This window comes from Harmonia axyridis, chromosome 2 (assembly GCF_914767665.1).
Source record: "Harmonia axyridis chromosome 2, icHarAxyr1.1, whole genome shotgun sequence".
Classification (NCBI taxonomy): Eukaryota; Metazoa; Arthropoda; class Insecta; order Coleoptera; family Coccinellidae; genus Harmonia; species Harmonia axyridis.
In genome coordinates, this window is record NC_059502.1 from 64399873 (window position 1) to 64423960 (window position 24088).

General features: G+C 39.8%; 4 protein-coding genes across 4 annotated transcripts; 3 read left to right on the forward strand and 1 right to left on the reverse strand.

Moving 5' to 3' along the window:
• Positions 1 to 413: 413 nt before the first annotated feature.
• Positions 414 to 1225, reverse strand: LOC123673853. The gene is made up of 2 exons (XM_045608570.1): positions 945 to 1225; positions 414 to 849 (listed from the first exon to the last, which is right to left on the reverse strand). The coding sequence occupies exons 1-2, from the start codon at positions 1216 to 1218 to the stop codon at positions 497 to 499; spliced, it is 627 nt and encodes a 208-aa protein (XP_045464526.1). The 5' UTR covers positions 1219 to 1225; the 3' UTR covers positions 414 to 496.
• A 2030-nt stretch (positions 1226 to 3255) lies between these two features.
• LOC123673852 (UPF0602 protein C4orf47 homolog) lies at positions 3256 to 5638 on the forward strand. The gene is made up of 5 exons (XM_045608568.1): positions 3256 to 3536; positions 3595 to 3724; positions 4254 to 4490; positions 4762 to 4981; positions 5351 to 5638. The coding sequence occupies exons 1-5, from the start codon at positions 3407 to 3409 to the stop codon at positions 5594 to 5596; spliced, it is 963 nt and encodes a 320-aa protein (XP_045464524.1). The 5' UTR covers positions 3256 to 3406; the 3' UTR covers positions 5597 to 5638.
• A 7568-nt stretch (positions 5639 to 13206) lies between these two features.
• Positions 13207 to 15312, forward strand: LOC123673451. The gene has a single exon (XM_045607935.1). The coding sequence runs from the start codon at positions 13207 to 13209 to the stop codon at positions 15310 to 15312; it is 2106 nt and encodes a 701-aa protein (XP_045463891.1).
• A 6117-nt stretch (positions 15313 to 21429) lies between these two features.
• Positions 21430 to 22383, forward strand: LOC123673452. The gene has a single exon (XM_045607936.1). The coding sequence runs from the start codon at positions 21430 to 21432 to the stop codon at positions 22381 to 22383; it is 954 nt and encodes a 317-aa protein (XP_045463892.1).
• The last annotated feature ends 1705 nt before the right edge of the window (positions 22384 to 24088 follow it).

Sequence of the window (24088 nt, forward strand, 5' to 3'; positions counted from 1 at the left end):
TTGCCAGAATCTTGAAATTGTTGTTATACATCCAAATATAAATGTTTCTCTCGATTGAAATTGTAATTTTGAAATTAATAGGGAAAACCTTCTGGAACGGCCATATTTACGGATTTTGCCTACGAATCTATCCCAAACATCGCAAAGGTTATGACACTGGAAGAAGAAGAACAGTATCGGATTCGTGGACGGACTCGTCATCAGCGAGCATAAAATTCGTAAATAACAGACATCGTGACGAAATGATGAAACAATATTCAGAAATTCATAGAATTCGTAGCAGGGCCGTAGCTAGAAATGAATTTAAGGTAGGGCAATGAAGGTTACAGGTAGGGCAGAAGTAAAAAATTGTACTCGATGTGATCTGATGAATCAATTTTCATCGTACCTACTTTTGAGTGTATGGTAGTATGTATATATAAAAATATTTATTTCTTCAGTTTATATTATTTCTTTCAACATGTTGTGATTAATATAATGATGATAAAAAACTTCCTCAAAACAGCTGAATCCTTCGATTTGTCATATTATTAAATATGCGAAGGACTTCATTCAGATCAACAGACTGAGTCCTTCTCTTTTCAAAGGCCAGAAATACCATGCCTGCCATTCTTTCGTGACTCATTGACAGCCTCTGAGGTCTATTGATTGCAGTTAAGGTTGAAAAAGTAGATTCACAAACAGCAGTGCTACATCCTATGGTCGCCACAGATGCAAAGAGTTCATATGTATCTTTGAAAGCCTCTCGCTGTCTGTACAAAACTTGCACTATGTCTTCTGTTTTATCCTCACGACGACTCAAATAAGCTTTAACCACTGTAGCCTCTTCATTTGATGGAATTGTTATACCTGAAAAGTTAATTTAAATTGTGAATTGAATATGAATAAACAAGCGTAATATTTTAGAAGCAGCAACATCATTTTGTTAATTGCCTTACACTCACCTAAATTTTTCAAAGGTTCCATTTTGTTCACATCCAACTCATCGAGACTCGCTACAGAATTTAACAGATCATCGTTGTCTGAAAACCTTCTCTGTAATTCAGCAACTAGTATGTCCAATGTTTCGAAATACTCAGATTTAAATGGTTGATCTTCTTCATTTTGTTTCGTTGAGGAACAGGAAGAGTCAAACATCAAGTAGTCATCCATGCGATTAGATCTTCTGACTTGCCTTTTTTGGGTGTGAGTCCTATTTTCAGAATCAATGCTTGTCATAGATTTAGCTTCTTCCAAAATTTGATGATATATTTCATCTGTTCTCAATTTTGTGATTTCATTTTGGACGCAATTTATGATTATTAGGGCGTCTTTCAATCCTGCGCTTCGGGCTTGTAAACTTGCATCTGCAGGCTGAAGCATGGATAGTATTTTTTTGGCCACAACCATAGCCATTCGGAATTCCAAATTAAGCATAATTTTTTTGATGCCGACACTCTTGGCAACGTCGTCACCATTGAATCTGTCATTTTTCATTTTATCTAAAGTTAGCAAAATCTCTGAATAATTATCGTTTACAACTTTTGTAACCGCCAAGTGTCCTGACCAACGTTGTTCGAGTAATCTGCCAATTATTTTTCCACCATACATTGCAGCTATTTTTCCATGATGAAAGAACTCATGTAACATGATGCATTGATCAAAAAATAAACGGATGAAAGTCATTTCAGAGATAGTCCTGATAACTATTAAATGTAAGCGGTGGTTATAACAGTGGACATAAGGAATTTTTCGGCCCAATTGATTCTCTATTCTAGTCGCAACTCCTGAAACTTTTCCGCTCATAACACTTGCTCCATCATAGCATTGGCTTAGCATACGGGAGAGATCAATGCCATTTTTCGTAAGAGTGTTTAAAGTTAATTCGGTAAATGTTGCTGCATCAAGATGTTCAGTTGTTGTAACTGTCAGCAACGACTCATTGACGATTCCATCCTTAACGTAACGTATTGCTATAGCAATATTTTCACGATTATTCTTATCCCTCGTTCCATCTTCCATTAGAGTGAACCAATTCACGTCAGATTCCTTGATATCTTTGACAATGGAGTTCTGTACTACTTGAACCATTGCTTGAATTATTTGGTTTTGAATTTCCGGTGAATGATATGTCGCATTTTGTGGTATATGGCTGAAAGCCTCCTTCAAATTCGGATCTTTCATGCACGTGTATTCAAATAAATTCTGAAATAATCCTTGTTCTTTTTTTTCCTCCAAAACATAATTTCCTCGCAAAGCTAACTCGTTGACAACTAAAAATTGTATAACTTCAACAATTGATTTCATGTAATACCGGTTTTTTTCTAAAACTTCATGATTTATCAAAGTTTCGACACTGCTACCTGTAGATATTCTGCGTAGTTTGTCTTGCCACATCGCCATGGCTTGTGTATGAGGAATTGATTTCTCATGTTTTGGAAACCCAGTTCTTGTATCACTGGCATTTTTCCAGTTTCTGAATCCTGTGGAAGTATAAGAACTTTGTTTGCTTCCATGGGGTAAAAATTGTTGACAAGGATAGCAAAAAGCAGCATCTCTCTCGACCGAATACTGCAACCATTTATATCGCTTAAACCAATCCGCAACAAAGGCCCTATTATTTTCTTTGGGATATATATTTAAAATAATTTGTTTTATCGGTTCTCCGATTCGTGCAATATCCGAAGGAATACCATAGTTAATTCTATTTCTACCAACCTGTTTTGCCAAACTAGTTTCCATAGAACTAGGAGTGGGTTTTGAGCAATGGGGTTCATCGTGATGAATTCCCTCTTCAACTCTTCGTTTTTTGGTAAAGAAAGTCCTTATATCCATCGCTAAATGAGTCAATCAACACTTCACTTCACTTCAATAAACAAACAATTATTTCGCTAAACTCTATTTTGGGTTATATGGGGATCCCCCTACCAAGGGGCGTATATTCCAGTACAGGTCCCATACATACTTCAAATGCCATCTATGTGCGGAATCAAGAAAATAAGCACATGAGGTGCTTCTGAAAATACAGCGTGCTGTATATATACAATGACCACGGTGCACTCTATTGATGTAGTTCGCAATCTCTAACAACTCGTGATTAATTCAGAATTGATTTGCGAGTGATAATTTTTTCCTCACGTCACATAATGAAATTTCCTTTGAATATTATTTAAATTGTTACTATTTTTTAAGGTAGGGCATTGAAAATTAAAGGTAGGGCATTGCCCCATAATGCCCCCCCCTGGCTACGGCCCTGATTCGTAGCTAATATTTCAACTCTATGTCTTCTTATCAAATTGTCAATTATAATGATGAAATTTTAGATTAAATATTTTTAATTTTTCACGATAAATAGGAAAGTTTTAGCTTCAATTTTATAACTGGGATCCATTCAAATAATAGGTCGTTCGAGCACGGATAGTGAATTATGGCAAAACAAAGTCCCGTAGAACTCACAAAATGGGGGTTCACATTTGGAAAACCGGATATGGAACGAATTGGGCTGTTCGCAGAAATGCCCTATATGAATGGCAAAGGATACGTTTCGCCATTTGCTAGTAAGTTCCTTGAATAAATATATCCAATCCAGGTACAACAATTTCCCCTTGCCTCCAGCTGCAAAGACAAAGAATATGAAGAGTTTGATATGTCCTGGGCACAAAATTCTTGCTGGAACACAAGATGGGCTTTTCGAAAGCCAATTCAAGCGTATTTTTGAAAAAGAGGTTATTGTTAGAGGAAAGAAGTGAGTTTTTATTCAGATTTTGAATGTTATTGTTTCTGTTATTCAAGTTTTCAATTTATATCTACTAAGTACTTATTCTTCTTGAATATTATAAGATCCAATATACTGTTCTTCATGAAACTTATGTATAATGTTATAGTATATCCAAAGTCATTTGAACAAGACCATAATAACGCTTGGCCAGATATCCATTTGAAATGGTTACCGCGATATGCTGAATACCGTAGTTTATTTGAAAGTATTGTTAGGCAATAAATTCACTGACTCCAAAGGGATTTGTGAAAACTTGGAAAACCCTTGTATAATCGAAATATTTTGGCTTCCTCCAAGTGACTTTGGATATACTATACCAATTGAAATTTTTCACGGTATAGTGTTTATCTTCACTCTCATTTTCAACTATATCACCCTGTATCTATCCGAGAACATAATTTGAATGTTGGTTTTATTACCTATAAGATGAAAAAATATTTCATGGGCAACTTTGTCGACAAAAGTTGAATCAAATGGGATAATCATTTCTATTCAGGGCCCCAAAAGGAAAAAACATATCTGAGAGACCATTCATCTCATGCTGTGGTTCAAAACTTCATGCCACCCCTGGAGATTACTTTGGTTGCTTCAGTGGAAACATTTCAGCATTCAGTCCAAAAAAACGACCAGAGCCAAAAAAACCACCTGAAAAGCTACCTTTCCTGACGAATCCTGGAAAAAAAGGAGGACCAGGTTATATCGACACAACAATTGGAAAATACCCCACTTATATGTGAGAACTGTTCAAATCCCTCAACTTTATAATCAGTTATTTTCGTTGAACTTAGAATAGGAAAAATTACTTGATTTTTCACTTAGATACGAATTTTTGAATTGATACAGTGACTCGAGTTTCGTAATTTTGACTCCATTTTCAAAACCCTGGTAGGTATACCTATTATAATTTGCGTTCAATGCTTTGAACTTAGTTTGAAAATACCTAAAGCTTTGCTTTCTATATACCTAAGAACAACTCCATCCAATATATCTTTGAACTGATATAGGTGGTCAAGATATGCACAGAAACCCAAGTACAAACAATATGGGAAAAACTTAGCTGGTCCCATGAGAACAATGATTTATCCACAACCGTTTTTCGGTCCAGATCCTTATCCCGATCCACCAAACGTGAAAAAGGGTAGGGTTTATATCAAACCTGCCGAAAAATCCTATGGAAAGCCTCTCGGTACGGGCATATACATACCTACTGGACCTGCAAAATGGGTAAGATGAACAGCAATAGAAATGTTTAATGATATATACTAATTGACAAAGAAACTGCAACAGCACGAAGGAGTTGTTTAAATTGCAATTTTTTTTTTTGGTGAAACATAGATGGTGAAGCAAGGAGTAAATTATTGAAATTCGGAGAACAAAACGAAGTGTTTACATTGTTTCTACATTGTTGGTATTGACACCCTGTATCATCGAAAACAAAGCTTACTTATTTGCTGACCCATGTTCATACAACTGTTTTTTCTTAAAATTATCAAAAGAATTTCTCATTTTCCTTTCTACCTCCAATTCAGGAACACCCTGTATAACGATATCCAATTTTCCATTTACCATCTCTCACCTGTATATTTATTGCAGCCTGGAGGAATGCATGCTGGTGGCTTCGAAAAGTTTCCTTCACATATGCCTGAACGATATAAATCAGTTTATGAAGCCCTGAAGCCTAAACGAGAACCAAAAGTGTTCTATCCTCAATCGATGCAGAATAAATCATTTTATTACACATCAATACTCAATCAGAATGTCGATTTCAGGGTTTCCCAAGATAATCATGCTGTTTTTCAACCAAAATACTTAAAGTATCTCATTAATCACGATAACTAAATTATTGATCCTTTTTTATCGCAATAAAGTAATTTTTCTTGATTTGATGTATATTATAGTACATAAACTTGAAAATGAATTTTTTATTCTAACCTAACCTAACCTAACCTAACCTAACCTAACCTAACCTAACATAATTCTTCGAGATCTCTTATATTTACCGAGTTACGTTATATCTGGAGAACTACGGATTCTAGAGAGGTGCCGATTGTATTTTCGTGTTCTCCTGGTCCGGGAGCAACTTTTGCGTCATTTTTGAAAATTTCGAAAATCTCGAAAATTTCGAGAACCGTAGGTCTTAGCGAACGATTTTTGCCATTTTCGAGATCCCCTCGATCGTACCTTTCATTTGATACCAAACTCGACATGTTTCGGAATTTTCAAAATTTCGCGTCGTGCGCCATTGATTCTTAAAGTTTTATGTCGATCTGGTAGGGTCCGTGTTCTTCCGATAAGGAAGAATAGTATTGGGACGATTTCTAATTAAGTGGGCGTGTCCAATTACAGTGGGTGTGGTTTGGAAAAGTGGGCGTGGCCATCTTATAACGGCTGTATCTCCTCAACGGAGGGTGCTACGGAGGTGCGGATGGTACCGTTGGATTCGTCGTCGATCCAAGATTACATTTCAGTCTTTACATCTCTTGAATACTGGACAGGGGTGGAGATAATGACATGTGAAAAAAAAGTTCCAGAAATCGCTCTAACCTAAGGAGATCTCGCCTAACCTTGTTAACATAATTCTTCGAGATCTCTTATATTTACCGAGTTACGTTATATCTGGAGAACTACGGATTCTAGAGAGGTGCCGATTGTATTTTCGTGTTCTCCAGGACTGGGAGCAACTTTTTCGTAATTTTTGAAATTTTCGAAAATCTCGAAAATTTCGAGAACCGTGGGTCTTAGCGAACGATTTTTGCCATTTTCGAGATCCCCTCGATCGTACCTTTCATTTGATACCAAACTCGACATGTTTCGGAATTTTCAAAATTTCGCGTCGTGCGCCATTGATTCTTAAAGTTTTATGTGGATCTGGTAGGGTCCGTGTTCTTTCGATGAGGATGGAGACTATTGGGATGGTCTATAATTAATTAGGCGTGTCCTATTATAGTAGGCGTGGTTTGGAAAAGTGGGCGTGGCTATCTTATAACGGTCGTATCTCCGTAACGGGAGGTGCTACGGAGGTGCGGATGGTACCGTTGGATTCGTCGTCGATCCTAGATTACATTTCAGTCTTTACATCTCTTGAATACTGGACAGGGGTGGAGATAATGACATGTGAAAAAAAAGTTCCAGAAATCGCTCTAACCTAAGGAGATCTCGCCTAACCTTGTTAACATAATTCTTCAAGATCTCTTATATTTACGGAGTTACGTTATATCTGGAGAACTACTGATCGTAGAGAGGTGCCGATTGTATTTTCGAGTTCTCCAGGACCGGGAGCAACTTTTACGTCATTTTTGAGATTTTCGAAAATCTCGAAAATTTCGAGAACCGCTGGTCCTAGCGATCGATTTTTGCCATTTTCGAGATCCCCTCGATCGCACCTTTCATTTGATACCAAACTCGACATGTTTCGGAATTTTCAAAAATTCGCGTCGTGCGCCATTGATTCTTAAAGTTTTATGCCGATCTGGTAGGGTCCGTGTTCTTTCGATAAGGAAGAATAGTATTGGGACGATTTCTAATTAAGTGGGCGTGTCCAATTACAGTAGGTGTGGTTTGGAAAAGTGGGCGTGGCCATCTTATAACGGCTGTATCTCCTCAACGGAGGGTGCTACGGAGGTGCGGATGGTACCGTTGGATTTGTCGTCGATCCTAGATTACATTTCAGTCTTTACATCTCTTGAATACTGGACAGGGGTGGAGATAATGACATGTGAAAAAAAAGTTCCAGAAATCGCTCTAACCTAAGGAGATCTCGCCTAACCTTGTTAACATAATTCTTCAAGATCTCTCATATTTACTGAGTTACGTTATATATGGAGAACCGTTGATCCTAGAGAAGTGTCGATAGTATTTTTGTACTCTCCAGGTCCGGGAGCACCTTTTTAGCAATTTTTGAAATTTTCGAAAATCTCGAAAATTTCGAGAACCGCTGGTCCTACTGAAAAATTTTCGACAGTTTTGAGATCCTCTCGACCGTACTTTTCATTTGATACCAAACATGAAAAATCGTTGGGTTTGTTTACTTTTTTTGAAATCGTGATAACTCGGAAACCGTTTGGCTTACCTAACAATTTTAGACATTTTTGAGATCCATAAAATAAGACCTTTCATTTGATACCAAATTCACCACTATTTGGATTTGTTTACATTTCTTCAAATGTTAATAACTCCAGAACCGTTGATCCTACCCAAAAATTATACAACTATTTCATTGTATCATCTATCAGTCAACAATCTTACGGGGCCGGGGGGGAATAGGGGCCCTGGGTGGGTAATATATAAGAAGAATATTGATATGTAATTAAAAGTGAAGCTTGAAAATTGGTGAAAATTCAAGGAAAAGTAGGCGTGGTCTGATGAAAAGTGGGTGTGGCTTCTCTCAAAATAGGAAATTCGAGAAGAATATTGCTATTTCCAGTAGAGAATACATTTTTTTCCAATCAACCAACAATTTCACGGGGCCGGGGGGGAATAGGGGCCCTGGGTGGGTAATATATAACGAGAATATGGATCTGTCATTTGAAGTTGAATACTGAACCCCTTATAAATTAATATATTGTATATACCTATAATATTTCAAGATATCCGAGTGACGTATAATTTGAGAAAGTGGGAGTGGTTTGGAAAAGTAGGCGGGGCTATGTTATAACGGCCGTATCTCCTCAACGGAGGGTGCTACGGAGGTGCGGATGGTACCGTTGGATTCGTCGTCGATCCTAGATTACATCTCAACAAAAAAATTCTCTAGGTATGGGACGGGGGTTGAGATAATGACACGTTTTCTAAAAGTGCCAGAAATCGCTCTAACCTACGGAGAAGTCTCCTAATGAGCTCACATAATTTCGTAGATCATGTAATTAATTTTAATCAATCATCCAACAATTTTTCGGGGCCGGAGGGGAATAGGGGCCCTGGGTGGGTAATATATAACGACAATATAGATCTGTCATAAAAAGTTAAATACTGAACCCCTTACAAATAATTATATTTCATATACCTATAATGCTTTATGAGAACCGACTAACGTCTAATTTGGGAAAGTGGGCGTGGTTCATACAAGTGGGCGGGGCTATCTTATAATGGCTGTATCTTCGTAACGGGAGGTGCTACGGAGGTGCGGATAGTATAGTTGGATTCCCCTTCGCTCATAGATTACATTTCAACAAAAAAATTCTTTAGGTATGGGACGGGGTTAGAGATAATGACACGTTTAGTAAAAGTTCCAGAAATCGCTCTAACCTAAGGAGAAGTCTCCTAATGCGCTCCCATAATTTTGCGAAATCTCTTATATTTACTGAGTTACGTTATATCTTGAGAACGACGGATCGTAGCGAGGTGCCGAATGTATTTTAGCACTCGTCAGGACTGGGAGCAACTTTTTCGTCATTTTTGAATTTTTAGAAAATCTCGAAAATTTCGAGAACGGGCGGGGCTATCTTATAACGGCTGTATCTCAGTAACGGAAGGCGATACGGAGGTGCGGATGGTACCGTTGGCTTCTCCGTCAAACCTGGATTACATTTCAACCTTTACATCTCTTAGGTACTGGACAGGGGTGGAGATAATAACATGTTTAGTAAAAGTTCCAGAAATCGCCCTAACCTAAGGAGAAGTCTCCTAATGAGCTCACATAATCCTTCAAGATCTCCTATACTTACTGAGTTACGTTATATCTGGAGAATCGCAGTTCCTACAGAACAATTTTAGACATTTTTGAGATCTCCTCGATCGTACCTTTCGTTTGATACCAAACATGAAAAAATTTGGGTTTGTTTACATTTTTTTAAATCGTAATAACTCGGGAACCGTTGATGCTACTCAAAAATTAGTGACACTATTGACATCCATAATTTAAGACCTTTCGTTTGATACCAAATTAGTCAAAGGTTTTGGTTTGTTTACATTTATTAAAATGTTAATAACGCGAAAACTATTGAGCCTACCCAAGAATTTTTGATATATTTTAGATCGATAATTTTAGACCTTTCATTTGATACTAAATTTAACATTTTTTTTAGAATTTTTAAAACCTTAATAACTCGGAAACCCTTGATGCTACAGATGAATTTTAAACATTATTGAGATCCATAATTTGAGACCTTTCATTTGATACCACACTCGACAATTTCTTGGGTTTGTTTACATTTATTAGAATCGTAATAACTCGAAAACCATTGATCGTATCCAACAATTTTTGACTTATTTGAGATCGATAATTTTAGATCTTTAGTTTGATACCGAATTCGACAATTTTTTGGGTTTGTTTACATTTATTAAAATCGTAATAACGCGAAAACCGTTGGTCGTAGCGAACAATTTTTTACTTATTTGAGATCGATAATTTTAGATCTTTATTTTGATACCAATTTCAACGATTTGTTTAGATATTTTCAATTGTTAATAACTCGGAAACCGTTGATGCTAGAAAATAATTTTAAACTTAATAGAGATCCATAATTCAAGACCTTTCGTTTGATACCAAATTCAACAATGTTTTAGGAATTTTTCAATTCTTAATAACTCGAAAAGTGTTGATCCTAGAGAATAAATTTGGACATATTGGAGATCGATAATTTCAGACCTTTCATTTGATACTAAAGTCAATACTTTTTCGGTTTGTTTACAATTCTTAAATTGTTAATAACTCGAGAACCGTCGAGCCTACCCAACAATTTTTGACATTTTTGAGCTCGATAATTGAAGACCTTTCATTTGATATCCTCCTCGACAAATTTTGGGTTTGTTTAAATTTTTTAAAATGTTAATAACTCGGAAATCGTTGATCCTATCCAAGCAATTGAAACATATTTGAGTTCGATAATTTTATACCTTTCATTCGATACAAAGCACGTGAGTTTATCAATTTTAATTTCATTTCAAATGTCGAATTTTGAAGGGCGAATTCACTATAACATTGTATCATCAACAATTTTACGGGGCCGGGGGGGGAATAGGGGCCCTGGGTGGGTAATATGTAATGAGAATAATGATCTGTCATTAAAAGTTGAATACTGAACCCCTTATAAATTAATATATTGTAGATACCTATAATGCTTTATGAGAACCGAGTAACGTATAGTTTGAGAAAGTGGGCGTGGTTTGAGAAAGTGGGCGGGGCTTTGTTATAATGGCCGTATCTCCGTAACGGAAGGTGCTGCGGAGGTGCGGATGGTATCGTTGGATTCCTCTTCGCTCATAGATTACATTTCAACAAAAAAATTCTCTAGGTATGGGACGGGGTTGGAGATAATGATACGTTTAGTAAAATTGCCAGAAATCGCTCTAACCTAAGGAGAACTGACCTAATGAGCTAACATAATTCTTCAAGATCTCTTATATTTACTGGGTAACGTTATTTCGGGAGAACCGTAGGTCCTACCGAATATTCTATGACATTTTTGAGATCCTCTCGGCCGTACCTTTCATTTGATACCAAACATGAAAATTTTCTGGTTTGTTTACATTTATTAAAATCGTTATAACTCGGAAACCGTTGATGCTAGTCAAAAATTTGTTACATTACTGAGATCCATAATTTAAGACCTTTCGTTTGATACCAAATTAGTCAATGGTTTTGGTTTGTTTACATTTATTAAAATGTTAATAACGCGAAAACTGTTGATCCTACCCAAGAATTTGTATTATATTTCAGATCGATAATTTCAGACCTTTCATGTCATACAACATTTAACAATTATTTTGAGATTTTTTAAAATGTTCATAACTCGGAAACCGTTGATCCTACAGAAGAATTTCAAACATTATTGACATCCATAATTTAAGACCTTTCGTTTTATACAGCACCCTACAATTTCTTGGGTTTGTTTACATTTCTTAAAATCGTAATAACTCCAAAACCGTTGATCGCACCCAACAATTTTTGTCTTATTTGAGATCGATAATTTTAGAGCTTTAGTTTGATACCAAATTAGTCAATGTTTTTGGTTTGTTTACATTTATTAAAATGTTAATAACTCGAAAACTCTTGATCCTAATTAAGAATTTCTGACATATTTCAGATCGATAATTTTAGACCTTTCATTCAATACTAAATTTCACAGTTTTTAGTGATTTTTAAAAACCTTAATAACTTGAAAACTGTTGATCCTGGAGAAGAATTTCAAACATAACTGAGATCCATAATTCAAGACCTTTTGTTTGATACCAAATTCAAAAATTTTTTAGGAAATTTTCAAATCTTAATAACTCGGAAACTTTTGATCCTAGAGAACTATTTTTGACATAATTGAGATCGATAATTTCAGACCTTTCATTTGATACCAAAGTCAATACTTTTTCGGTTTGTTTACATTTTTTAAATTGTTAATAACTGGAGAACCGTCCATCCTACCCAACAATTTTTTACCTTTTTGAGCTCGATAATTTAAGACCTTTCATTTGATACCCTACTCGACAATTTTTGGGTTTGTTTACATTTGTTCAAATGTTAATAACTCGGAAACCGTTGATGCTATTCAAGAAATTGTAACATATTTGAGATCGATAATTTAAGACCTTTTGTTTGATACCAAATTTGAAGATTTTCAAATTTTCATTTCTATAGAAATTAAGATTTTAAGTTAGTTAGGGTTTACCCTAACTAAGTATGTTAGGTTTAACCTAACCCACTATGGTTAGGTTAGTTCTGCTTAACTTAGGTTAGGGTAGTAGAACTTAACTTAGGTTAGAGTGATTGAAATCGATTTAGGTTCAATTGTGGTTAGGTTAGGTTAGGTTAGGTTAGGTTAGGTTAGGTTAGGTTAGGTTAGGTTAGGTTAGGTTAGGTTAGGTTAGGTTAGGTTAGGTTAGGTTAGGTTAGGTTAGGTTAGGTTAGGTTAGGTTAGGTTAGGTTAGGTTAGGTTAGGTTAGGTTAGGTTAGGTTAGGTTAGGTTAGGTTAGGTTAGGTTAGGTTAGGTTAGGTTAGGTTAGGTTAGGTTAGGTTAGGTTAGGTTAGGTTAGGTTAGGTTAGGTTAGGTTAGGTTAGGTTAGGTTAGGTTCTCTTCCGAAGGTCAGCACCTTGTCGTGGTGGAAGGGCTTAAGTACCCGCAAGGATCCTTGAGGCTATGTCGACGGAACTTCGGTTCCAGCAGGGCCACCCATGTCGAACAGGCTTAAGGAGAGCGGCGAAAACAAAGACTGACCAAATGTGGCACGGCCAATCCCAGCCTTTGCCGCATTCCTCATACCTTTAAATCCCATGTTCCCTAAGCCCCATATACTTACCTAAACCTTGTCCATTCCTGAAATATTCCTGTGGAGGTTCCGGCCGCTAGTACGTTGGGAAAGCGAGTCCGGGGCCTCAAATACTTACCTTTCCTTTTCCCCTCATGGACGGATTCTACGGCTACCGATCTTGGCGTCAGACAGGACACAGGGATGTGTGCGTGCACTGCCCTTTATCTAAAAATTTATGAATGAGTAAAAACAAGGATGAAAAAATTACGATGCAGGGAATGGAAATCCCAGTATCGGTCGGGAGCGGTGCCAGGACAGGCTCAACCCGATCGAAATCCAGCGACTGTCCTGAAAACTCAAACTCTGGTAGGAGACCAGGCCAGGGCGCGAGTAATGTTACTGGAATAATAGACCTGAGCAAAGAGGAAGACAGTAGTAGCAGATCAAAAACGGATCAATTAGATGAAGCAGGAAAAGGAAAATCGATGAGTGAACGAATAGACGCATATGAAAATCCTAGAAAGGACGAACAAGTTTTCAAACCTAGAAGTAGTCTGAGCAGAACACCTCCAGGTGGCAGGGGACGTGTAAATTCCATGCCTAGTATGAGCGAAAAATATCAGACAGAAGCAGATACCAACACAACAAAGCGGAAAAGGATGGACTTCTATGAACCTGTGGAAAGCAAATTTGAAGTAGTTATGGCAAAACTGGTTGCCAGCACAGCAAACCTACAAAGCATCGTAAATGCTTCATATAGACCCTCCGGAGAACTAAAGAATATAACATTCGATATAAGGAAACAAGTAGACACTCTCACAAAAGAAATAAGGGTACCGGAAGAAAACACTCAAACAATACTGCAACTTGAGAGGGAGAAGAAAGAACTGTGGGAAAAACTAAGGGAAACCGAACAAAGGTACAAAGAAGAGATCAGAGCTCTGAAAGAGAAAATAAATACAGGAAGAGACGCAGCAACCCAAACAAATCCATGGCATAGACCAAAAATAGAAGCACTGGAAAAACTCCCAGATGGGGAGATTACCTTTGAGAAATACAAGGAATTAGAAAAAATGAGATGGAAAGAGGAATTATCCTCAAATGTAAAAACAATAGCAGGAAATCCATTAAATACGGAGGACGCTGTAAAAAAGGTAGTCTTGGTAGGAAACAGAGATCCAGGTATGAGTAAATCCATTCAGAAAATCTATAAAGAAAGATATCCGGAACTGGAACATTTAACGGAAGACATCGACTACCTGGAAACCTTTACTCGAGACCGAAGGAACAAAACCCTATCTAAGAAAACAATTATAAAACTGACACATGAAGAGTCGCAGGAGGATCTCTGGGCGAAAATGAAGCAGCTCTTTAGAGAAGGGGGAACAGAAAAAGAGACTTTTGCAATCCACAAACTTGACTGGATTACCATAGAGAGCCTGGAAAAAATGATGCAGTGCCTTACAAACGGGACGGAAAAGGAGGTACATGTATATGTACCACCAGGTTTCAAGGAAAACTCCGAAAATCGGGATAAAGGTAGAAATACCTACGCATTAATGGTGCAATGCAAGGACGGGGAATATAGAGAAACTCTCAAAAACGTCAGGAACGCCTTCAGGAACGTACCAGCCTCAAAATCCATACGCGGAATACGAAGCACTAAAGAAGGAAAAATGATTATAACTATGGATAAGTGCGAAGAGGACTGCAAGGTACTCACTGAAGTTATGAATAAAATCGAAGGGCACCCGAAGCATAATCTACTTCGAACGAACAAAAAGAAAGAGACACTGCACATCAGAGGGATGGATGCAGAAACATCTAGGGAAGAAGTGATGGAAGCCTTAAAAAAAATTCTTGGAGATAAACAAGAAATTGCAGTCGGGGAATTGAGACCCAATGCAAACGACACACAAGCCGTAACAGTTAAGATCGAAGAAGGTTCATACTCCAAAATTGGTGAAATAAAAAGGCTGAGAATAGGACTCGCGAACTGTCAAATCACCAAGAGGGTGGACCTTAGGCAGTGTACCAGATGCTGGAGCTACGAACACCTAACAAGCAAGTGCAAAGACACTGATAGAAGGAATGCATGCTTCAAATGTGGACAGGAAGGTCACCCAGCAAAAACCTGCGAAAATAAACCCCATTGCGTGTTATGCAATGAAGATGACCATTCAGTAGGATCAGGAAGATGCAAGTTCTTCAGGGAAGCACTAGCCATTGAAAAAAGAAACCAGAGGATGAACGAAGTGTACGATGATGAACCCGAAACAGAGATGAAAGAGACAGATGATATCTGCTCGGAAATCGAAAGTAAAGACGAAACGCAGACTCCAAAAAACGAAGCATTTGAAAAAATGCTACAGTAACTCACTAGTCAACCCAGCTGTGATATTATAGTTTATTTATTTATTGATTTTATCCCAAATTTTATTATGTTTGAAACCCTACAAACAAACCTCGGTAGATCGAGTGCTAGTCAACGCATCTGTGATATTTTTAAAGTGAAACTGTCTAGGGCCATATACACCCGAAACAGTTGTTGTCCTTCCCATACATATGTTAATTTATTTGCTTGTGCCTGTTATATACTTATTTGTTATGATTAAGATTCTACAGACGAACCTCGGTAGATCGAGAGCCGCTCATGACATAGCATGGGCTGCTGCAGAACAAAATGCATGTGACATTGTGGTGATAGCCGAGCCGAACAAAAAAATGTGCCAATCAAAAAATTGGTTAACGGACAAAAGAAGTGATGTGGCAGTAGTATTTCTGAATGGAGCTGTGGAAGCAGGTGAAATAAGAAGGGAAGAGGGCTATGTCCGCGTAAGAATAAATGGTGTTTACGTTTACGCAGTTTATATATCGCCAAATATAGCTATCGAGGACTTCAAGGAAAAAACAAACGAGATATTCAGAGACCTGAAAAGACACAGAAAGCAAGCCGTACTGATTGGTGATGTAAATGCCAAGTCCCATCTCTGGGGATCTCCCATTGAGGATGCACGGGGCGGTCATGTGGAAGATTGGACAGCACAGCTATCTTGGATGGCCATGAATACAGGGCAGCCCACTTTCATCAGAGGCAACTCACGGAGCCACATAGATGTTACCCTATGCTCGGACACTCTCAGCCAGAAAATAAGGAGATGGGAAATAAAGAACGAAAACCCTTTTACGTATCACGGCCACATATATTTTGAAATGAAGGGCGACAAGGACAAGAGAAATTGCCAACCGAGGGTTGTCGAGATAAAACAAGAAGTCCTTACGGAAACACTTAAAACCGCGCAGGGAAATTTTTATGAAAAACTTATGAATGCCTACAAACAAGCCTCAAAAATAAGACAGAAATTAAGAACCGTACCATATTGGTGGAACCCAGACATCGAGGAATCCCGTAAGAAGTGTGTGAAAAGTCGACGAACCTTACAAAGATCGATAGGCAGAGAAGCGGAAAATGACAACCTCATAGAGAACTTGAGAGAGCAGTTAAGGCAGCAGAGAAGAAACCTAAAGAGGAGCATAAGACGCGCAAAGAGCGCGCAGTGGAGAAGCATACTGACAGAACTCGATGAGGATATATGGGGACAGGGATACAAGATTGTAACGTCAAATCTAAGAGGTAACACTACAAGATATAAAATTCCAGAGGAGGAGGTCGAAAATATTCTAACCACGTTATTCCCATCAACGGGATTGAAATTAGTGAGGACTATAGTAGAAAACCCACCAAAAGAGGACTTCACACCGATGGAACTCAAAAACGCCATAGGCTCCTTGAAAAACAAGAAGGCACCGGGAACGGACGGAATTACTAATGAAATCCTTAAACTGGCATATGCACAGATACCGGAGGAGATGCTAAGCTTCTACAACGAGCTTCTGAGGAATTGCGAATTCCCAAATATGTGGAAGACAGCGAGAGTGGTCCTGATCCCTAAACCAGGTAAAGATCTGTGTCAGCCATCGGCGTATAGACCAATATGCCTCCTCAGCGCTGTAGGTAAAGTCTACGAGAAGCTCCTCGTAGAACGATTGAACCAGGAACTGGACGAAAGGAAAATACTATCGAGGAGACAACATGGTTTCAGGGCGCGAAAATCGACGACAACTGCAATAATGGAGCTGAAGGGAAAGATAAATGAATCGACTAAAAAGTGGTATATCCTTGTAACAATAGATGTTAAGAACGCATTCAACTCGATCCCTTGGAGAAATATAACAAAGGCCATGAAAGAAAAAGGAGTAAGTCGATATCTGATCAAGGTGATGGAGAACTATTTCAGGGATAGGTTTATCGTCATGGGAAGGCTTAGGCATAGATGCACGATGGGAGTGATCCAGGGCTCGATAGTAGGTCCACCACTATGGAACCTGAGCTACAATGGGGTTCTCGAACTGCCCCACGAGCCAGGAGTAGAAACCCTAGCTTATGCCGATGACCTCCTGGTCATGGTGGAGGGAGAAACAGAAAAGGAAGTGAAGGGAAAGGCTGAGAACGCCTTCGAAAAGATAGAGGGCTGGATGAGGACAAATGGTCTGGAGGTTGCGGTACAGAAGACGGAGATGCTGGTGGTGAAGGGACCGAGAAAGAGAGAAAAAATGAAAATAGTGCTGTGCGGAGAGGAAATTACAGAGTCTGGGAGCATGGAATATCTGGGGGTCACACTGCTCAAAAATTTGAATTTCTCTGGACACATCAAAAACCAGATCGAGAAGGCAAAAACCAGAGTGGAGAACATCAGGAAGATCCTTCCGAACGTAGGCGGACCAAGTTATTTTGGAAGAAGGGCTCTTTGCTCGGTGATGCACGGGACGATTTTCTATGCCGCGCCTGTATGGAGACAGATCCTTCAGCAGGATAAATACAAGAATGCTCTCATCTCCCTACAGAGAAAAACACTGTTGAGAGTATGCTCGGCATACAGGACGGTGTCAGCTGACGCGGTGCAGGCGATATCGGGTTTCCCACCCATAGACATAATGATAGGAGAAGTATGCTTTCTTTACACCATCGGAGGCAGACTTGCAGGAAACAGAAGGATGGCCAGGAGAAGATCGATTGATAAATGGCAGAAAAGATGGTCTCAAGGGTGGCAGACGGCGGCCTGGACAAGGAGGCTGATTCCAAGTATAGAGGCGTGGGTAAACTGCAGACATAGGAGGGCGGATTACTATTTTACGCAATTTCTCACAGGCCATGGTTCCTTCGGAACCTTCACGTATAGGATTGGCAAGACGAGAGATAGCCTGTGCGCAGTGTGTCAGGAGCAGGACGACCCGGAGCACGTATTCTATACCTGCGAAAGATGGAAAATGGAGAGGATAAGACTGGTACAAAGGATAGGGGACTTGCCGGAGATCGAGGGGATAATACCGCGGATGGTGGAGAGTAAGGAAGTGTGGAGTGCGGTGTATAGTTACGTTGTTGAGGTGATGGAAAGGAAGGAGAAACAGGATAGAGAAAGCGAACAAGGCAGTGGAACATAGACCAGGAACCTTTCCCCGCCGCCCAGGCAGATATGCCTTTTTCCAGGGAAGGGACGTCCTTTTCATAAGTTGTGGTTTTTTTAGTCGGTCGGCACCAACATCCCGCCAACCCGACATATCCTGCGACACGGGTCGTAGTCGAATCTGTTTGCAGATTTTTTCCACAACCGAAAAAAAAAAAAAAAAGGTTAGGTTAGGTTAGGTTAGGTTAGGTTAGGTTAGGTTAGGTTAGGTTAGGTTAGGTTAGGTTAGGTTAGGTTAGGTTAGGTTAGGTTAGGTTAGGTTAGGTTAGGTTAGGTTAGGTTAGGTTAGGTTAGGTTAGGTTAGGTTAGGTTCTCTTCCGAAGGTCAGCACCTTGTCGTGGTGGAAGGGCTTAAGTAACCGCAAGGATCCTTGAGGCTATGTCGACGGAACCTCGGTTCCAGCAGGGCCACCCATGTCGAACAGGCTTAAGGAGAGCGGCGAAAACAAAGACTGACCAAATGTGGCACGGCCAATCCCAGCCTTTGCCGCATTCCTCATACCCTAAAATTCCCATGTTCCCCAAACCCCATATACTTACCCCAACCTTGTCCATTCCTCACATATTCCTGTGGAGGTTCCGGCCGCTAGTACGTTGGGAAAGCGAGTCCGGGGCCTCAAATACTTACCTTTCCTTTTTCCCTATGGATGGAACTCACGGCTACCGACCTTGGCATGAAACAGGACCCAGGGATGTGTGCGTTTGCACTGCTCTGAAAACTAATATTCGGATATGGACAGGAAAAAGAAGAAAACGTCTACGGTGCAGGGGAGGGATACCCCAGTACCGGTTGTGGAAGGTGTTCGCGCAGGCCAACCTCAACCGTCATCCAGCTACTGCGTAGCCCCTCTTTTATTCCAGGGAGAGACGGCTTCTATGGTTACTGGAAAGAAACCCGAGAAGGGAGATGTAGCGGGGAAGACTGAAATGGGAGACGAGACTTATGATAGCGAAGAAAATGTTTTCGTAAGATCAAGGAAGATGATGCGCACACCACCAGAGGGTGTGAAGAAAAATCAAACAGAGGATGGCAAGATAGTTTTACCAACGACTGAACCAGAGTCACTTCGACCCCTGGGAACTCCAGAGTCTCAAGGAGACCCATTTTCTCCTGAAGAAGATGAAGATTTCATAAGCTGGCTTGTTACATCTAACTCAGGGAAGAGAAAAAGAATTGATAGCCCTATGAACGTGAGCATGGACAGTAATAGATATGCGAGCGTAATGACGGTGCTGGAGAAGGTTAAAGAGGGACTGAACAAAATAGTGAATTCTGCAGAGGGAGTCAATGATGAGACAAAGAAGGAGCTGATGATGATGAGGGACGCGGTTGACAAAGAAATAGTGGAAACACATAGAGCTGTGATGGCAATGGAAAGATGCGATTTTGGATGCCAAGTAGAGGAAGAGGACATTAGACAGGACATATCCGTGGCCGAAGTGAGAAATCTGATGAAGGAAGATATGACACTAACAGAGTTGGAAGAGTTACTGAAAATGACCTGGCCAGAAGAAGCCTATAGAGTAAGAATGGATAACACCCGAATTACCGAAAATAAAGAGGAGGAAATAGCCATTCTGGCCCCATATAATAAAATGGTTGATTTAAAAATAACGAAACCACTTATCGGTAATTCCAGACAGATGCTGGAATACGTGAAGGGGGGTAAAATAAAGGAAGGGGAAATTATTTCCCACAGAACAGAAGGTTACGCCGAGATCAACGGTAAAGTGATCAGAGACAGAAAAAATATACATTTTGCTGGACTGTCCGAACGAGAGGAGGACTGCTTTTCTCTGTACCAATTGGGAAACAAAATCAAGTATAAAATACTCGCAGGAGAAACAAATACACTACATATAGCCGTTATGAACGAGATGGAAACGGAAACGAAAAGGAAAATACTCGAGTGCGTATATTACGATTTCGACGGGGAAGTAGTACTGCATGAAACTAAACCAGCAACGAAAAATAAAATTACAAAAAAAGAATATGAAAATGAAGCCGTCGTTATAGAAAGAAACGAACACCTCACATATGCTCAAATGGTAACCAACCTGAAAGGACAAATCGGACATGATAATGAAATTACAAGCGAAATAAATGGAGTTAGGGAAACTAGGGACGGACATCTACTACTCGAGATGAAAAAGGGTAGCAAAGAGACAGACAAAATATACAAGCGAATAAAAGAGAACATGAAAGACGCAACGGTAAAGAAATATACGGGAGGCAGACAAAAAATATCTGCTAATATATATGGAATTGATATTGATGTAAGGGAAAATCAAATAGAGGAGAGGATACACGAAGTGCTGGGCATAGCACAAAATAAAGACGGGGTGGAAATTAAAGCCCTAAGACCACTGAGAGGTGGCAGACAAGCAGCCACCATTGTGGGAAAAGAAGAAATCATATCCAAGCTTATTGAAACAAGAAAAATTAAAATTGGATTCTCAATAGCAGACGTGAAAGAAAGGAAAATAACCAATAAATGCAATAGATGTTGGGAGATAGGACACATGGCAAAGGAATGTAAGGGCGAAGATAGGAGTACTAAATGCAGGAACTGTGGAAAGGATGGACACCTGGTCCGAGATTGTATAGAAGAGCCTTATTGTATGGTCTGTTTGGAAACAGGCCATAGGACGGAATCAAGAAACTGCAAGAGAAAATCAAGGCAGTAATGACTCCCACAAAGGGGAGGAAAGAAACTGATGCAATCACAAAGAAAAATACACTAAAGAGCGCTATATATACACAAATCTACCTCATTTATGCACAAATAATTTATTGTTTTATCTATACAAAGGGAAATTTTATTTATAAAAGATTTGATGGTTTTATTTATACACTAATTTATTTTTTTATTTATACCACTTTAAAGAAGGAAGGACATAAGGAGATAAATCTTGAGGCCGAAAGTCCGAGTGATGAGTTAGGACAAAGGAAACTACCTGTCTCAAAATGGCTACCATACTACAGACCAATCTAGGCAGGTGTAAAGCTGCTCATGATATGGCACAGGCAGCAGCAATGTCTGAAAAGATAGATATACTAGTAGTTTCAGAACCAAATAAAAAAATTACCGCAAAGGAAGGCTGGTTCGTGAACGATGCAAGAGATATAGCGGTGAAAATAACTAATAGAAAACTGGTTTTGGAGAAAGTAAAGAGGGAAAAAAATTTCATCCACCTGGTATTACCTGGCTATCACGTTTACGCAATATATGTGTCACCGAACGTGTCCCTGGAAAATTTCAAAGAAAAGATAGACTCAGTGTTCGGAGATGCGTCGATACAAAAAGGTGGAAAAATCATAGTCGGAGATATTAACAGTAAATCCCCCATGTGGGGTGCCCCCTCGGCAGACAGAAGAGGCGAATATGTGGAAGAATGGCTATCACAATTAGCATGGACAGCAATGAACAACGGAAAACCAACCTTCGTGAGAGGATCGTCAAAAACGCACATTGATGTCACCCTTGTCCCGAATACATTCGCGAAGAAGATAACAGATTGGAATATAAAACATGAAAATCCATATACGTTGCATGGTCACATATATTTCAGAGTCAACACTAAGATGCCAACAAATAGAGGAGACACTGGAAGGGTGTCCATCTTCGATAAAGAACGGTTCATAAAGGACCTTACAGATAATATAAATGCCAGCTCAACAGGCAGTGGTACTGATATGTACAAAAAGGCGCTACAAGCTTTGCAACGGTCCAAAAGGACGGAAAAAGAAAAACAAACCACGCACCCATACTGGTGGAGTAGAGATGTGGAAGTCGCTAGAGGAAATTATCTGAGAGCACGCAGGAACTATACGAGAATGGGAAGAAGAAATCATGGAAACAGGAACTCAGAATGTGAAGAAATGAGAAAACTCGGTAAGGAACTAAAAAAAGATAATTAACAGAGAGAAGAGAGAAAAATGGAAAGATCTCCTTAGGAAACTTGACTTGGACATATGGGGCGACGCGTATAAAATCACAACAAACCATATGAAGTTTCGAAGCCTTCCCTACAAACTTTCGGCCTCGAGAAGAAGGCAAATACTACGCGACCTGTTCCCATTAGGGGGAAAACCAATAAAACGCACAGGTGGCCCTCGAACGTTCTTTGAACCCCTCCAGATGGAGGAACTGAAGACCGCAGTTGAATCCATGAAGGCAGGTAGGGCACCAGGTCCCGATGGTATGACAGCAGAAAACCTGAAAATAGTGTGTGAAATAGTGCCGGAACAGCTACTAGACATGTTCAACAAGCTGATCGAGGAAAGAATCTTTCCCAAGTGTTGGAAGGAAGCAAAGGTTATACTCATCCCGAAAAAAGGAAAAGACCTAGCGCTATCGGGGTCCTTCAGACCCATCTGTTTACTGAATGTAATGGGAAAGCTCTTTGAGAGAATTATCACTAACAGACTGGATATAGAACTGATGGAAAACAGAGCGATCTCACCGAATCAACACGGCTTTGTGAAGAAACGATCTACGTTGACTGCAATGCTTAGAGTTCAGGACATAGTGAAGAAAACAAACAGTAAGTGGATGGTCGCTGTCACAATAGATGTCAAGAATGCATTCAACACAGTCCGATGGCATCACATTGTTGATAAATTGAAAGAGATTGGATGCTCGGAATACCTAGTGGAGACGATAGAAGACTACTTCCGAGATAGGTGGGTGAGGGTAGGCTCCGTGAGGTGGAGATGTACGATGGGGGTGCCACAGGGCTCCATCAAGGGGCCAAGGCTCTGGGACGTCGTCTACGATGACGTGTTGAGGCTACCATATGACCCCGGAGTCGAGGCCATTGCCTACGCCGATGACCTCCTTCTGCTGATAGAGGCGGCAGACAGACAGCAACTGATGGAAAAGGCAAAACGGACCATGTCTACGGTCTCGCAGTGGATGGACTCAAAAAATCTAGAAATTGCTGTGCACAAGACAGAAATGCTTGTCCTCAAAGGGCCTAGGAAACGAGACGATCTTAGGATCGATTTCAAAAACGCGGTCATTAGCCCGGCGCCTTCCGTGAAGTATCTTGGTGTGACCTTTGACCAAAGGATGACATTCTCGGCGCACATTACAGACATCGTCAGTAAAGCCAACGATAAAGTCGAATCAATGAGACGATTACTTCCAAATATCGGTGGACCTGACTATTTGCAAAGAAGAGTTTTGTGCACGATCCTGCACTCTGTGCTACTTTACGCAGCACCTATTTGGAGGGAGGCAATGAAAAGGGAAAAACAGAGGACACAACTTATCAGCGTACAGAGGAGGGGACTGCTACGGGTGGCGTCAGCTTACCGAACGGTGTCTTCGGAGGCGGCTCAGGTCATTGCCGCTTTTCCGCCAATCGACCTGATGGTCGCAGAAGCGTGTTTCTTATTTAAGATTGGCACTAGATTGCCGGGAAACAGGAATATGGCACGGAAAAGAACCTTGAGAATGTGGCAGAAGAGATGGGAGGAGGGTACGAATACGGCAGTTTGGACGCGTGATCTTATTAAAAATCTTAGTGGATGGATCGAATGCGGGCATAGAAAAAGCGGATATTTCTTCACACAATTCCTCACTGGACACGGCTCATTCGGCACCTATACGAAACGTATA

Coding starts and splice junctions, on each gene's coding strand:
- LOC123673451 (XM_045607935.1), top strand. CDS start 13,207: ATGCAGGGAATGGAAATCCCAGTATCGGTCGGGAGCGGTGCCAGGACA.
- LOC123673852 (XM_045608568.1), top strand. CDS start 3,407: ATGGCAAAACAAAGTCCCGTAGAACTCACAAAATGGGGGTTCACATTT. Junction 3,725..4,253: donor GTTATTGTTAGAGGAAAGAA/GTGAGTTTTTAT, acceptor ATTTCTATTCAG/GGCCCCAAAAGGAAAAAACA. Junction 4,491..4,761: donor GGAAAATACCCCACTTATAT/GTGAGAACTGTT, acceptor GAACTGATATAG/GTGGTCAAGATATGCACAGA.
- LOC123673452 (XM_045607936.1), top strand. CDS start 21,430: ATGGCTACCATACTACAGACCAATCTAGGCAGGTGTAAAGCTGCTCAT.
- LOC123673853 (XM_045608570.1), bottom strand. CDS start 1,218: ATGACAAGCATTGATTCTGAAAATAGGACTCACACCCAAAAAAGGCAA. Junction 850..944: donor GGAACCTTTGAAAAATTTAG/GTGAGTGTAAGG, acceptor TTAACTTTTCAG/GTATAACAATTCCATCAAAT.